Source organism: Hordeum vulgare, chromosome 5H, assembly GCF_904849725.1.
Source record: "Hordeum vulgare subsp. vulgare chromosome 5H, MorexV3_pseudomolecules_assembly, whole genome shotgun sequence".
NCBI lineage: Eukaryota > Viridiplantae > Streptophyta > Magnoliopsida > Poales > Poaceae > Hordeum > Hordeum vulgare.
The window spans coordinates 529,372,106-529,388,596 of NC_058522.1; the positions used below are offsets into that span (position 1 = coordinate 529,372,106).

The 16,491-nt window shown below is 44.6% G+C and overlaps 2 protein-coding genes across 2 annotated transcripts; one reads left to right on the top strand and one right to left on the bottom strand.

Annotated features, from left to right (window-relative positions):
- Positions 1-9,111: 9,111 nt before the first annotated feature.
- Positions 9,112-11,470, top strand: LOC123452309. The gene is made up of 6 exons (XM_045128951.1): positions 9,112-9,264; positions 9,488-9,574; positions 9,883-10,113; positions 10,288-10,482; positions 10,583-10,636; positions 10,846-11,470. The coding sequence occupies exons 1-6, from the start codon at positions 9,157-9,159 to the stop codon at positions 11,371-11,373; spliced, it is 1,203 nt and encodes a 400-aa protein (XP_044984886.1). The 5' UTR covers positions 9,112-9,156; the 3' UTR covers positions 11,374-11,470.
- Positions 11,471-12,932: 1,462 nt separating this feature from the next.
- On the bottom strand, positions 12,933-15,685 carry LOC123452308 (UDP-glycosyltransferase 83A1-like). The gene is made up of 3 exons (XM_045128950.1): positions 14,995-15,685; positions 13,525-14,069; positions 12,933-13,375 (listed from the first exon to the last, which is right to left on the bottom strand). The coding sequence occupies exons 1-3, from the start codon at positions 15,467-15,469 to the stop codon at positions 13,028-13,030; spliced, it is 1,368 nt and encodes a 455-aa protein (XP_044984885.1). The 5' UTR covers positions 15,470-15,685; the 3' UTR covers positions 12,933-13,027.
- Between the last annotated feature and the right edge of the window lie 806 nt (positions 15,686-16,491).

The window sequence follows — 16,491 nt, forward strand, 5'->3', positions numbered from 1 at the left end:
CACCTGGTCGGGACGCGGTCGTCATGCGTCAGCTACCTACATTTTGGTACAGAGGGAGTAAGTAAGAAGCACATCAAATCTTCTTCCAATACGTATCCCCTTTCTGCTCGGTGCCGTTTGTTGGATCCAATGTTGCCTCCAACCAAGATTTGACCAATGAGATGTCCTCACATTTTGTGAAAGTCGGAGCTCTTGCATTAGCCGTCTTGCTTCTCTTCTTCTTCTTCTTTCTCGGATTGGCATCGGCCGTTGCCCCAACTACAAATGCGATGGTCTCCTCCATGTTATATTCCATTTTGGCCGGATCTTCATTGTCATTAATCATGCTTGTCACATAAGCCTCCTACGTGATCATGGTTTGCAAGAATTCATCATGTGCGAACTAGTAATCTATGCAAAATATTGAACCGGTCTTGTTCGATCATTCCATCGAACATGTGGAGTGCAACCCGGTGGTGCCGGTGCCCGTGCTCATCCGCTCCCGAGCGAGCTGTGGTGACCCACATTCAACGACTGACGGCTTCTGTGTGGCCGAAAAGCTCTCTGGAATGGCTCAGCTGGCTATCACATCCTCCTCGGTCCCAATGGTGCCGGATGGCACAATCCGCATCGACGCTTCAATGGATGGGTTGTGGGAAGGCTGGCGTGCCGGCGGAGACATCTCGTTGACGGTGCCCCATCGACTTGCGCCGATAACTCTACCTCCCTGTGTTGATGTCTGCGACAACGCATCTTACATGTGGCGTTCTCTAGCTTGCAAGACGACATATAGGAAGGGGCGCCGACTGACGAGACGGGTTGCGTCTCCGTCGCGGCGGTCGGGGACATGCTGGAAGACATCAGGGTGGTGTATCGGGACAGATGGTGAGGACGGAGAGCAAGGATGTCGGGCAGCGAGGGGTCGGGCGCGGGAAATGATGGAGGATGGCCGGAGGAGGAGGATGAATGGTTTGGAGAATTTGGGGGCAATTTGTGATGGGGTCGAGCTGTCGAGTCCGATATGACGAGCGTGTCTGGGCACGCCCAGGCTCCCTCATATCCTTCTCATATTTGGGCTAGATATGAGGGGTGTCGGCCAGCCCGAGTGTTTGAGAGCCGTTTAAGAAGTTCGTCTGGGTCGATTTTCCGTGAGCGGTCAGTGACGGGGCAGCTTGTGTGGACGTTTGAGACGGGTTTGAGGGGAAAATCATATTTGTCGCTCTCTTCGGCAAAATAGTCCGGGCTCTGCACACCCTATCTACGGAGCGCTCGCACGTGGACCGGCTTGTTAAGCATTCGAACCATATCAGTTTTGGGAACCTTCTACGATGTTCCTAACCTTTTTTTTGTTTTGGGAACGTTCTAGAAGGTCCCTGAACCCGTTTTTCTTTTTATATTTCTTTTTCTTTTTCCCTTTTCAATCTTCTTTTAATTTTTATTTTCTCTTTCTTTTTTTCTTTCTTCTTGCGCTTTCTTTTTGAATATTTGTATCTTTCCAACGAATGTTTTAGAATTTCTTTAAAAATTAAATTTCAGATTTTGTCTTTTTTTGGAAAATGCTTCTGTTTTCAAGTTTTTAATCAGAAATTTCATAAAAGTTTAGAATTTGAAAAATTCTTCGCTTATTTTCAAATAATGTTCAAAATTTAAAAAAGTGTTCATCTTTTGAAATTTGTTCACAAACTAGAAAATGTTCGGTTTTAGGCTGTTTCTGTTTTCAAAATTCATAATTTATTCATGTTACAAATTTTCCTGTTTTCAAAATTTATTGTAAAATTCATATTTATTCATGTTACAAATTTTCCTCAAAATTCAAAAAATATCCGCGTTATATATTTTTTCACAAATTGAAAATTGTGCAGGGATTTTAGAAAATGTTCCCATTTTCCAAAATTGTCCAAATAATTATAAATATGTACCCGTTTTCAAAATTTGTTTGCAAAGTAATAAAACTTTCACGGTTATCCATTTTGTTCAAGTATTAAAAATATGATATTTTCAGAAAATTTTCTTATTTTCCAAATTTTACTCACAAAATTTTAAAATGTTTCCATTTTTAAATGTTTTCGCATATAAAATTTTCTTTGTTCTGCATTTGACAGTTGTACCCATTTTGAAATTTAATGAAGAAATCATAAAATGTTTGCATTTTCAATAAGTTTTCTGCAACTTAATTTTTTCGTGTTTTTAGAAGAAAATAAGTTTTAAGCAATGTTTCCATTTTCTTTTTTTTCACATATACATAAACTATTTGTGATTTAAAATTGTTCTCATGTTCAAAATTGAGTTCTTCATCTCAAAAGTTTGACCTGTTTTCAAAATAAGTTCACCAATTAAAAAAATGTTTGTGTTTTCTAAAAATGTCGTACAATTTAAAAATTTGTTCATGTTTTAAAAAAATGTTTCCATATTCAATTTTTCTTCACGTGTACATAAAATCTTGAGGATTTTTAATATTTTCTCAGATTCAACATATTGTGCTGCATTTCGAAAACTGTACCCATTTCCAAATTATGTTCACAAATTAAAATAATGTTGGCGTTTTCAAATTATGATCTAGAATTTGGAAAATTATTCACCTTTTACAAAAACAATTTATGGAAAAAATAAAAAAATGCATATAGATAATTGTTTGGATTTTCAAAAGATGAAAAAAATTCAAATTGTTTCTCAACAAATTTTAGAAAAATTGGGGAATTTAAAATTTATTCGTAGTTTCAAAATATCTTTGGTATTTTAAAATTGATTAGTGTTTGCAAAAAAGTATTTGTAATTTGAAAAAAAGTGTTTGCGGCTTTTATGTAATCCTCAATTTACGCTGATGTTTTAGTTCATTTTACTTTGGGCCACACATTTGTCATGAAAGCTTAGTGGATGGGGTGGCTAGCATGATGCGAACAGGACTTAACATCTGTAAGGAGATTAACATGAAAGCATACTTTCACCCATTTTTTGACCGACCACTCGTGCGAGTTCAATGGGTCAGGCCAGTCGCGTGCATCCTGTATGAAGGGACGACTTTTTGACGCAAACTGCGTCAAATAGATGCTTCCGGTTTGAAGCGTCGAGCTATAGATGCTCTTAATCTCCTTGCAATGGTCGTTCAGGGCCGCCACCCCCATCCCTGCCGCAATGACAAGTTAAGGCCACCGTCGGTGCTGCTACTGTTATCTGCTCCTCTGTCGCTAACAATGTTGTGCAAATCGACACCGCCAGCAGATTTATCGCACAATGAGATATGGCTCCGGCGACGATCGTCCATATAGCGATCTTCGGTGCTAGCACACTCATCCATGGCCAACTCTCCCGAGGCTAGCCTATCCTTCCTAACCGTTGCTTCATTGTCAGTAGCACCAACTTATATTCCGATACAGAGGGAGTAGTCACGTGCCACTGCTGGATTCAGACCTGATGCCCCGAACGCGTCCAACATGACCACATCGTTATCTCCCGTGACGACCTCCGTGGCCAATGACGAGAAGGCACAAAGAAGCTCGCCCTTGGAATCTCCGTGGCCAGGCATAGCCAGCTAGTTGCCTCCAACCACCCTGCCGGAACGCGATGACGAGCACAGCCGCCACGGCCGGGGTGGAAAGCACGTTGGAGCCGGGAGCCCACGAGCTGCAGCTCCGATGAGGCAGCCCTTGGCAGCGCGACCTCCACGGTCGCGGACAAGCACAACGGGTGCGCATCCAATTCAACCAGATCGGACCGGAAGCTGCTTGCTAGCTTTTTTAATAAAGGGCACTTTTATTGACTCAAAATGTAGCATTAAACCGATACAACTAGCCTATGTATAAATAACATGCATCTTTTCCTAAAAATAAAGCAACTACTGCTTCTGTCGTTCGTTATTAAAATTATCCTCGAAGTTGGCTTAAATCACCCACTGTGCCACCTATAAGTAAAAAAAAACGGTTCGGATCTTTTTTGTCAGAGTCGTCGTCGCGTATGGTTATTAAGCGACGAGAACTTAAAAGAGTCATGAACGCGCGCGGGTCTGGTGGCCGTGTCTTCCAGAGAGCAAACCCAGGTTCGATCCTTGGTGGCCATAGCTTTTTTCATCCCTATTATTTTTCTTGGTATAGCAGCAAACACGGGTTAATGGACCAGCCCATGTTTTATTATTTTAATTTTTTTTCTTTAAATTAATTCCTGATTTTCCAAAATTCCAATTTTTTAGTTTTGAAAAAAAAATGTTCATGAAATCATAGAACGTTTGGACATTAAAACAAAGGTTCAAAAAAGCAGAAAATGTTCACGGATTCAAAAAATGTTGATGGTTTAAAAATTGTTTGCATATTATAAAATAATTCACAAAATGTCTATGAATTTTTAAAAATGTTGAAAAAAACTAAAAAAATTACGAATTCCCAATTTTTTCCCCATTTACAAAAAATTTCATCGCTGAATAAAAAACTGTCCATGCATTTTAGGCAAAAGATAAGTTTACATCAACCGACAAAACATGAACACTGATTTTCTCTTTTTATAGCAGCAAACACGAGTTCATGGGCCAGCCCATGTTTTATTATTTTAATTTATTATGTCCTTCTTTAAATTAATTCATGATTTTTAAAAATTCTATTTTTTTAGTTCTGAAAATAATTGTTCATGAAACCATAGAATGTTTGGGAATTGAAACATATGTTCAGGAAATAATAAAACATTCATGGTTTAAAAAATTGATGATTTTTAAAAATTGTTCACATGTTATAAAATTATTCATAATCATGTATATGAAGTACATATAAAATGTTCATGATTTTTGAAATGACCATTTATTCAAAACATATCATTGAATTCGAAGAAAATGTCTATGAAGTAAAAAAAAAACAACATTGAGAAAACTGCATTTCAGAAAAAAAGATAGTGAACATCAATCAACAAAATTTGATCACATAAACACCACGATCATCATTAACGAGGATGGGAGAAAAGATAAGTGGCAACATGCTGGGTCACCGTGTTAAGTAGAAAAAATAGAGGATGCTCATATGTCGGGGTATTAAGCCATACTTATTTAGCTATAACGTAATATTTTTGTTTTCCGTTGCAACGTACGGGCATTTTTGCTAGTACAACTAAACAAAAAACTGAAAAAAGATAACAAAGACGTCATATCAGCAACAATATGATCATATAGGACCGACGCTATGACTATGTCGAAGGAGGTGGTGCATCTATGTGACATCCCGAGACCGACGTTTCAGAAGATTCCCCATTTATTTCCGTTTCCGTCGTGTGCTTATTTTTATTTGTTGCATCATCATTTAGTTTGCATCGTCGCATCATGCATGGCATCTTGCATCGTCTGTCATGTGTGGTTTTGAGTGTTGTGCTTTGAGTGATCACCGAGTCGTAGAGCGATAGTAGCTCCCCCTCTCCCCTCTTATTTCATTTTTTTGTGGTTTTGCTAAAGCTCCGTTTTAACCCCTTTTAAAAATCGTCTTCTTTTAAAATCATTTTACTAAATGTGGAGGCAACCCCTTGGGCTTTCTTTATTTTCTCCTTTTGTTTATTTTAAATCCGTATCATTTTTCTTTTCTCTTCTAAAGCGCTTTTATTTTTATTCTTTAAATAAAAGAGGTTTATTTTATTCTTTAAAAGATTTTAATTTTAATTCTTAAAAAAAGGGGTTTCATTTTTATTTGTTTTAAAATGCCCAAGCTATTTTATAGTTGGGGTATATATTTTTTTCAAAGGGAGCCAAAAGCATTTTTCTATTTTGTTAAAAAACCTTTTTCATTTTGTTGGAACTTTTTGTTTTTTTAAGGGAAAAAAACGCTAGGGGGAGGGAGCCCAGCCGAGCAGGCCAAGGCCCAGCTGGACCCAAGCCCCCTGCCCTAGCGAACCGCTACGCCTCTCCCTCGTTCCCCCCGAGCGCCGTCGCCTCCCTCTCTGCCCGTTCTCCTTTTCCTCCCGTTCCCCTCTTCCTGCCAGCGCCGAGCACCTGCTCGCCGGCCTCCCCTCGCCGCCGCTCGCCGGCCTCCCCTTGCCCCGCCGACCTCGCCATGGCCTCGCCTCGCCCCTCGCGCACCCCTCTGGCGCCCCACGTTGCGCCGCCTCGCAGCTCCCCTGCGCGCCGCCACAACCCCGTGCCGCGGCCCCCTCTCCCGGTTCTCCCTTGCTCGCGACCAGGGGGCTGCTCCCCTGCCGAGCTGGCCGCCGTTCCCGTGCATGCCTTTGCGAGCTCGCGCGGCCTCCGCCATGGCCGCCCACCGCCTGCGCAAGGAGGGCCCCCCTGCCGGATGTCACCGGAGGTCCCCCGCGCCGCCGGCCTCAGCTGCTCCTCGACCTCGCCCGCCTGCGCCCTCCGGCAGCGCCGCGCCGCCGTTCCCCTGCCTGTCGCTGCTGCGTTTTTGCTACTGCGCCTGCTGCTGTTGCTTGAGTCGCTGCCTGCTGCTGCTGTTGCTGTGCGAAACTGCTGCATGCTGTGCCGCTGCTGCGTTTTTGTTGCTGACGAGCAGTGCCGCTTGCCTGCTGTTGCGCTTGCCGATTGCTGCCCTGTTGTTGCATTTTGTTGCTGCTGCCTAATGTTGTTGCTGTGCCGTTTTGCTGCTGCTGCTGTCAAGTTTGTTGTTGCTGTTGTGCCGTGCCGTGCTAGCTGCCGTTGCTTGCTGCTATTTGTGCCTGCTTGCTGTTGCTGGCCGTAGTTGCAGGTTGCTGTTGCTGTTGCTTTGATGCTGTAGCTAGCTGTTGTTGCTAGCTTGCTAGTTGGTAGCCGCTGCTGTAGGTTGCTGCTGCTAGGTAGGTTTTGCTGCTGCTTGCTAGCTAATAGCTGTTGTTGCTATTTGCTTGCTTTGCAGCTTGCTGCTGCTGCAGATACTTGTTGCTTGCTGCTGTCAGGTCGATGTGCATGTTGTCGATGTAGTTGCTGCTAGTTGCTGTTAGATGCTGTTGCTAGGCTAGATGCTAGTTGTTGGCGGTTGTCTGCTTTCGCTAGCCGTGTTGTTGTCGCTTGCCGTCGCCCCGTGCACCATCTCCGCCACCGTGAGTCATCGACAAATTCGCCGAGCACCACGACGTCCTCGACGACCCCTGGAAACCGTGTTCGACTCCCGACACCGAAGATCGTCTACCGACGCCGAGAGAACGACTACCATCGATGAGACCGTGTACGACTACTTCCACAACGACCACGACTTCCACGACGTCCGCTACGAACCGATCCGCTTCAAATCGCACGCTTCAAAGGTATACCGATGAGACGTGTCGTGTAACGAACGAATGTGTTACTAGTCATCTCTGTGTTAACACAACAGTATTTCAACTTCAAATTGTTACTTACATTTTACAAATATATTACAAAAATAGCGCATGCAAATGTGCCGCAATATCTCCAGCTATTGAAGCTCCACACGCGCCCTGATTCAATACATGTAACTGTGTGACGTTTATAACGTGAATGATGAAGTCGCTGGACTGGCTTGTCTTCGAACTATGTGACCATTGTTTGAAACCTGGTGCCCCTTTTATCTGTTAATTTTTTCACAACTACCAGCAGTACATGAGGGGTTTGTGTCAAAATGTGTAACGGTACTCGCCTTTTTTTGCTAATAAGAACATCCGAGGATGTTTTGTGCAAAAATGCATCTCGCCTGAGCGCAGTCACTCACTGATAGGTGGAGCTATACACACAGATACACCCGCAAACGCGTTTTGTGACCGTATTTACACGTTACGACAAGTTAGGTGACCACAAAACGTACTTTCAAAGTTCTATCGTCAAACTGAACACGCGATGTAAATTCTATGACTTCGAGTAATATTAACTCTAAAAAAACTCTTTCACAAATCACAATCATGCACAATGAACAACTAACTCATTACTCTTTTTTTAGAGGGGGGGGGGGGGGTACATATATGCTAGGCTCACATGGATATTTCACGCAAGTATGTGCATTGTCAACCGGATGGTTCATGTAGAGTTTTATACATTTTGTCAGGCTAATACTCTTATGTTTTCACCTCATACTTGCAACGTCCTGGGGTGATTCATATTTGTATCCGATGTGATAAATGTTTTATGAAGTAGTAGGTACTCCCTGCGTTCACAAATATAAGATGTTCCAACTTTATTTTTGAATCGGCTGTATATAGACATATTTTAATGTGTTTGTGCCTTAGTTTTAGTCTGTATGTACTTCATAATGAAATGTCTAAAACATCATATATTTGTGTATGGGAGGAGTGTCATTTTTAGATGGTGCAAATTGGTTAATACATCAATCTTGTTCTCATTTAAACCATTGCATCAATATTTGATTTAACATGTATAGCGGATAATATTAATGCATGGAGATTTGGTAACACTTCATCCTGCATTGTGATATATATAATTGAATATTTCGATATGTGGGGATACATTTCATAATCTTTATGTACTAAAAGAAAAAGATCACATAAGCAATCACTTCTTGCTCCAAATCTACCATTGATTATTTACACTATACTTTGATTCGCCCTTGATCTTAAACCGGATCCTGTAAGAGGTGTACATGCACAATTTACCTTATTTTTCCTATGTATTGTTGTTGGTGAAGATTTCACGAATGAGATGATGATTTGGAGTGAACGTGAAGTTGCTTTTGACTGCTCAAAAAAAATCTAGACATCATATATACTTAGGTAACAAATTTCTTTTGACTACTCAAAAGAATCTGAACATCTATATCCGTATCTGTATCAATATAAAAAGATTCAAAGGGGTAGATCCAACAAATCTCCGTCATCAATCCAGGTCAATCCAACGACTTAATTAGCTTGCTCCATTGTCGAGCACTCAACACGTTCAGTGTGCAGTTAATGTCATAACAAAAATAAATATAATTCTAATCACATCTAAATCTATATCTATATGTGTATCAATATAAGAAGACCCAAATGGCTAGATCCAACAAATCTCGGCCACTAAACTAGGTCAATCCAACGTCTTAGGTTGCTTCAATGTCGAGCGCTCAACACGTTTAGCATGCATGTAGTGTCATACAAAATATAAATTAAGAAGATAGTGAAATAAATGAAACGCAAATAATGCCGTATCTAATATCCGCATGCATTTAATATATTGTCTAATATCAAACGGCATTGCACGGATTTACTAGTTATATATACCCTCAAAGTTTCTTCTTCTAGCCAATTTATACAAGATCCAGTTTTCTTGTTTCGCAAAGAATGAGCCTTCTTTCTTTGTCTCTGGCATTGTTTGTAGTGTCTCGACTGTTGCCAACGTGTATTCATGGGTTACATGTTGAACCCAATGATATTATCAAGACCATTGAGGTGATTGCATTGTTTTCTTTTCAAGGATTACACGACGAATTCGTGGATCTTTGCAGTTTACATCCATCCAGTGGTACATTTTTATGTTACTTGATGAATTTGCTAACCACCATGACTTCCTTCTCTTCCTTCAATAATCATAAAGGCCAATATTTACAGTAAACCATTGATTGATCTTTTAGTATTTTCATGTGCTAAATATTACTTTGCTTTCTTGTAAAAGAGCGAATGCGGTGATATAATCGACTGTGTTGACATCTACAAGCAACCTAGCCTCAAGAATCCATTGCTTCGGGATCACAAAATCCAGGTTTTTTGTCTTACTTTTAAATATTTCTAATGTAACAATATCCACACATACCTCAAGTTTATAGGATTTGTATTCATAGAAAATAAGTATGTGAGTACTTTTTTTATAATTTATTAATTTCTATGCATAAGGCTATAGTGAAGAGTATAGTCATGGCTCACTTCTAAAACAACACATGCATAGTGTTAATTTTATTAGCTCACTTCTAGATCATAGATGGCTGGTAGATGATACATTTGATTAGTTCTGCCGGAGAAAATGAAAAAACACACTAAGATATGCTACTGTATATGTTGGATGATTTTCAGTTTAAACCAACCAAGGAACCTCCTAAAATAGTGCATAAGCTTAAAGGAAGAAACTACAGTCTTCCTGAGCAAACATGGCGAAGAAGTGGTAGCTGTCCAGAAGGAACCATCCCGATTCGGAGGAAGCCTATTGCTATCGATGATGATGTTGCTAACCGGAGTCTACGTTTCTTCTCATACGTTCATCCTACTGACGAGAGCGTTCAAGATGAAGGGAACGGAAAAGTGGAAGTAAGTGGTCAAATTTATCCTAAACAATTGAAATGTTCTTAATACACATGTTGGGATATCTTGTTCTCTATTAATATATAAACCAACAAAGCTCTTGGTGGATGCTTTCGAAAAAGATGCTGGGATATTAAGCAGCAGTTTTGGAGTCACTGACAATGGATGCTTTGGTTGCAGATAGCTGCTGCATATGCTGTAAACGGACCATATCATGGAGCTAGTGCTGCAATCCCCATCTGGAAAGTACAAGTGGAGCCCAATGAATTCTCAAAGAATTACCTCCGCATTGCTAGTCCTCACGAGAGGCAGTTTGTCCCCATCCCAGGCACGGATCCGCCTGACATCAAGAATCAAATAGCTGTTGGAATGGCTGTAAGTGCTCATCGGGAGTCCATTTTCCCCACGAATGACCAAGTAGTGGTGAATTTTATCTGGAGCGAAACAAATTTTGATAGCCACCACATCGTTGCAGGTGTATCCTTCGGTTCTGGGCGACGATAACCCTAGGCTGTACATCTACGCCACTGTAAGTCCATACTACTCTCTCTGTAAAGTAATATAAGAGCATTTACATCATTACTTTAGTGATCTAAACACTCTTATATTAGTTTACGGAGGGAGTACTATGTATACAAACTTAAACAGTTTGATTGGGAAAATCATAACTATAGCATATAGTCATTTCTTATCCGGGCGGACTGTGAAACTGAAGGATCCCACCACATATGCATGCAGAACGACGGCGGCGTGAATTCGCACTGCTTGAATCATGACTGCGGGTTCATTCAGACGAATAAACAGTTTGCACTTGGGACAAAATTCAGGGACAGCGAATCCAAGGTTGGTGGTGATCTCTACTTCGTCTCGGTTGCGCTGTACAGGCAGACCGGGCCGGCGGTGTGGTGGTTGTCCATCAACGAGGTGGCCATCGGCTACTTCGACTCGAGCTTCTTCCCGATGCCCTTCATCGAGAGCTTCCACAACCAGATGGGCGGACGTGTGCTGGACACGCGGCCGGGGGGCAGGCACACCATGACGCGGATGGGCAGCGGCATGTACGGCTCGGCAGGGGCCAACAACGCCGCCTCTATCGCCTATTACCTAGGCATCAACAACGACGGCGGCGACCAAGTGGATGACCCTGTCAACAACATCGTCACTAATCACAAGTGCTACGATGTCAAGGACCTTGGACCAGATCTCCATCATCCAGGCAACGACGTCGCCTACGGCGGCCCCGGAGGATACTACTGTGATCAATAATTAATTATTCAAAAAATCGATTTGTTATCGCTCCGTTCTTTGAATATTTTTGTTTTCCTAAGCAGACATTCCTTAATAAACGTGCACCTTTCATTCAGATATATGGAGTACTATGCGAGCATATGGGATTTTCAAGTATTAATTGACCATCCATGTTTTTAATTTTGAACGTGGATTTTTAAAGCATAGGCTTTCAAACATCTATAATCCTTATCTTTCAATGTCGCTGTAAGATCTATGCTACACAACTAACTTACTATATATAATTTTTATTTTTATTTTGTTTCCTCCACACAAAAGAACATATGAATTTCAAACTTTACACGACAACAAAATATTCTTAGTACAATGTGAAAAAAAACAGATTTTTTCATCAAAATAAATATACAAAATCAGTTTTTTTGAGTAAAAAATCTCATTTTGTATATATATTTTGGTTGAAAAAATCTGAAAGTTTTTTCTCACATTATAGTAAAAATGTTTTCTTGTCATGCAAAGTTTAAAGTTCATATGTTGTTTTAACAAAAAGACAAAAGTTCTTACACGAATCACGATACAGAAATAGATGGCTAGATAAGGGGATGTTTCAAACTCTATGCTTTCTCAAATGTTAACCATGTTTTTACCGATCAACAGTTCAACACATAACTGTACATCAAATTATGGTAGTATATTTAACGGCCGAGATATGGCAATACTACCCCAGAATTATGGTAGTATATTTAGGCGTCAGGGCACTTTTGACAGTTCAAATTCTTATGTCGTTGCTCAATGTTTCATGTCCTGAGCTTACCACGGTAGCATTACGCCAAAACGCCTGTTAGCAACGATTACCACCCATCACTAATTCTTCCAAGTTATGGCAATAATATGTATCCAATCATGCTGCTCCCAATTGTGATTGCGATGGCAGAAAGAAAAAAACTAGTCATCTATGCAATGTATAGTGGCAAGGAACAACTATGTTTCTTCCATAATAATTAGTTTCGATCTTCCATGGGAACAACCGCGGCGGCACACCGACTCTGGGGATAGAGCTAGCCAGCTTCGGTAGGCTCTGGATCTCCGCAGCTTCGGAAGGCTCTAGCGGGCTCCCCTCGTTGGCTTACTTGTTATTGGTCGGCCGACAACGTGGGAGGGGCATGCCTGGTCGCGACGGCTGGATCAGGCAGACACGCGGCATGGGCCGAGGCGGCCTTGGCAGGACTCTGCTGCTACGCCCACAAGCGGCAGTTGCTGATGACGCTGCTGCTACGTAAAGAGGTTTTCGACAAGTTTAAAGAGTTGACTACAATGAGATTTTCTCATCCGTAGGATGCTAAATTCTGTTGGAATTATGTTAGTAGTTGCTTTATTTTTTAATTATGAAATCTGACAGATGAATGTCAAAACATTGTTTCCTTAATGATTTCCTTAAGGAAATGTTGTATGTGATACAATTAGAAGGTTTTATCGATCCTAAGGATGCTAAAATGCATGCGAGCTCGAGCGATTCATTTATGAATTGGTGCAAGCATCTCGGATTTGTAGCTCCGCTTCCGACGCTGTGGAGCGTAACGTCTCGGAACAGGCACTAACTTTCCATGATTTACGCTTTCTTAGAAAATCATATAGATCAACAGATCATAGAGACTATCACATGAAAAAAATGCCCTCATTCCCTTAGAAGATCGACAAATCTCTTGAAATTCTCATACGAGGAGCCGCCCTCTTTGAGGCTATTGCGAGCTGCATCCCTGAGCATACGTGCCCTCTCCGCAATTCCCTTGTCACCGATAACCAATCCCAATTTAGCGATCACCTCCTCCTTCGTCACGACGCCGTCTTCACCGGGCGTCACGGCCATTCCGGTCCTCCAGATGTCGCAGATGTAGCTCCGGTTTGCGAACTGGTCGACGAAGTACGGCCAACACAGGATCGGCACGCCATTTCTGACCCCCTCCATCGTCGAGTTCCAACCGCAGTGCGACACGAAGCACCCCACCGCGCGGTGCGCGAGGACCTGCACGTTCAAAACGAATTAAAAAAGGTTGGTTGGCGAATCGCGATCACGCGATCTGATGCTTACAATATGCACTGAGGTCTGAGGCGCACAGATAACGAAACATAGCATGACTGCGTGAGATCTGTGTTGATGATAATGTAAGATACCTGCTGCTGGGGACACCAGCTAACCATCATGCCACTGCCGTTGACGACGACGCGGTTCGTGAACTCGTCGTACCACGCCTTGCTCAGGCCGCCGGTCGTGAAGTCCAGGCGCACCACCCAGAAGAACGGCCTGCCGGTGAGCTCCAGCCCCTCGGCGAGCTCACGGAACTGCCGCGGGTCAAAGACAGTGAAGCTGCCGAACGCCACGTACACGACGGAGCCATCGGGGTGGGCGTCGAGCCACTTCAGGCACCCCGTGTCCTCCGGCAAAAACTGCCCGACGGTCTTCCGGAACTCCTGGTCGGCGAACAGCGGCCCGATGGGCACTATGCTGGGGAACAGCTCGAACGCCGCGGCCTCGGCTTCGAGGAACGAGTTGCACACGACGATCTCGGCGAGGCTCGTCGCCTGGGTGTTGCGGGACACCAGCCGGAAGGATACCTCCTGCCCCTCGGCGGCGCCGTCGATGCTCCACGGCATGTGCGACGTGTACATCGGCGGCATGTTGGGGGCGATCTCGAACGCGCCTCGTCGTTTCGGGAAGCCTGCGTTTGTTCAGAGAAATAATTCAGTCCGCTGTTTCTTCAGAGAAAAAATGCCAATCCTACGTTTAGAACCTGAGGTGTGTAAGAGCATCTCCAACAGCCGCGCTACGCGCCGCGCCTAAAAAACCTGTTTGCCGCGCGCTGGTCGTCTGGTTTGCCGCGTCGCGCAGCGCTGGCTCCAGCGGCAGCTTTAAAATGCAGCGCGCGCTCCGCTCCAGCAGCGCGCTAAAATGCAGCGCGCGCGCCGCTCCAGCAGCTTTCAAATATAGGGCATATGGACACAAAATAGTTTGAAACATTCATCAAAATGCAATGAACCCTGCAAGCTTCTTCTTCGCCTTCGAGCTGCCGGAGCCGTCCGCCGCCTTCTTTTTCGCGGATGTTTTTCCTTTCTTCGGCTCCGACGCATTGGGGAGCTTTGACGGCGCGGCGGCAGCACGGGACGGTGCCGGCGCGACGCCACCCGTCGGCGTGGTCATCCGCGGCGGTAAGAAGAGGCTGCGCGCGAGGCCGACGGTCGGCGGAGCTCCGGTGGCGGCGGCGGCGCCAGCGCTAGGGTTTTCGGCGGCGGCGGCGGCGGCGGCGGCGGGAGGGTCGCGGCTGTACAGCGGGGTCAGCGGGGCGCCGGTGTGCGCGTCCATGGTGGCTGGGGCACTGGCGCCGGCGCGCGCGGGTGCGAAGGAGGAAGGAAAGGGCGAGTTCGCGCGCGCGCTCGAGTCTGCCGCGCGCGGAAGTGGACGCCCGAAATTAACCGCGCGGGATGAGGCTATGGCTAGCGCGCCCAACTCGTTTTAGCGCGCGCACGTTTTTTACGCGTCCGCTGGAGCTGTCGGCCGCGTTACGCGCGCTATAGTCCCTTTTTGCGGCGCGGCGTTAGTATAACGCGGCTGTTGGAGATGCTCTAGTATGGATGGATCTTTCGTACCCTTGTCATCGAAGAAGCCGTCTTCTATCAGCTGGGGAAGCCGGAGCAACGTCCCAAGGCCCGCCGCGGACGCCGGGAAGACGCAGGCGACCCGGACGCCGAGCTTCTTGGCAGCCTCGAAGCACATCCCCATGTTGGCGTCGCCGACGAGCCACCTCACCTTCGTCTCCCTGATGAGATCCTCGACATAGCTTGGTATGCACCGCGAGACCCCATCGAGAAACTTGCAGAGGTCCCTGCGGTCGTCGCCGTCGGCCAGGCCGTCCGGTATGGAGACCAGGCGGATCACGTCCAGCGCCTCGCCGCCGCCGTTCTGCCGCAGGGCGTCGAGAACTAGCTTGTGGACGGGCTCGGTGCAGACGAAGGTGACCTGGAAGCCGTGGTCGACGAGGCGGTGCGACAGCTCCATGAGCGGGGTGACGTGGCCCTGCGCCGGGAACGGCAGCACCATGACGTGAGGCATAGCGACGGCCATGCCGGTCGATGGAATGGATAAGGCCGGCGTCCGGGGCACGGGGTCCGTGAAGGTCGCTCTTGTGCGCTAGTCGAAGTGGAGCTTGAGGGCAACTGGCATGAGACAAGATCACTGCACAATCGAGTGAGGGGGAGTTTAATTGAGACGTCAATCGTAGATGTCGACTGATTACTGGAGGATGGTACTATTTCCGTAACAAATACCAATGTCGACTGATTACTGAAGGATGGTACTATTTCCGTAACAAATACGGAGTGGTAGGTTTCACCAAGTGAGAGTGAGCGACTCACACACAACCACCACTCCACCAACCTCTTGTATTGCGATTGTTGTGGTGGCTACAACATTAGATAACCATGATCTGAACACGGCAGAAGCATTGGCGGTAAGATTTGGACTGAACCTTGCAAGAAATATCGAATGCAGTAAAATCGTGGTGAACTCTGATAATTTAGAGATAGTGGAGGATCTAAAGAAGGGATACTCTTCTTCGGCAGCTTCGGCAATCATCGATGACTGTTTCTATTTGGGTTCGGAATTTAATCATGTTTTATTTGAACGTTGTGGTAGAGATAGTAATCAAGTGGCGCATGAACTAGCTAAGTTAGCGAAGTTTTCTCCCCCTAGCTGCTGGATGGACTCAGCTCCTCCTGAGGTTATCCCAGCTATTGTAAACGATATGGTTACTCTTGTTTCTGAATAAAGTGGGAGGAAGTTGTCCAAAAAAAAAAAGATAACTACAGTATTAATTGACCATCCATCTTTTAACATATCAACAGATGAACACACACTAATAGAAAACAGATCTTTCGTTTGATTCTTTAGTCCCGTTTTGGTTTTGAACCGGGACTAATATGACTATTAGTCCCGGTTCCAATGGCTAGCAGCAGTCGGTGGGCTCGGGGATCATTAATCCTGGTTTGATTTGGACCTATAGTCCGGATTTATGACACAAACCAGGACTAAAGGGGTGGTGGCAGTGTTCTGTCAGGCTGGGGGGCCCCACTAGCACCTTTAGTCCC

Excerpts from the sequence above, each read along its gene's own strand:
- LOC123452309 (XM_045128951.1), top strand. The coding sequence starts at position 9,157 with ATGAGCCTTCTTTCTTTGTCTCTGGCATTGTTTGTAGTGTCTCGACTG. Across the intron at positions 9,575-9,882 it reads TTCGGGATCACAAAATCCAG|TTTAAACCAACCAAGGAACC; the intron begins GTTTTTTGTCTT and ends GATGATTTTCAG. Across the intron at positions 10,483-10,582 it reads AAATAGCTGTTGGAATGGCT|GTGTATCCTTCGGTTCTGGG; the intron begins GTAAGTGCTCAT and ends ACATCGTTGCAG.
- LOC123452308 (XM_045128950.1), bottom strand. The coding sequence starts at position 15,469 with ATGGCCGTCGCTATGCCTCACGTCATGGTGCTGCCGTTCCCGGCGCAG. Across the intron at positions 14,070-14,994 it reads CGGCTTCTTCGATGACAAGG|GCTTCCCGAAACGACGAGGC; the intron begins GTACGAAAGATC and ends GAACAAACGCAG. Across the intron at positions 13,376-13,524 it reads GCTGGTGTCCCCAGCAGCAG|GTCCTCGCGCACCGCGCGGT; the intron begins GTATCTTACATT and ends TTGAACGTGCAG.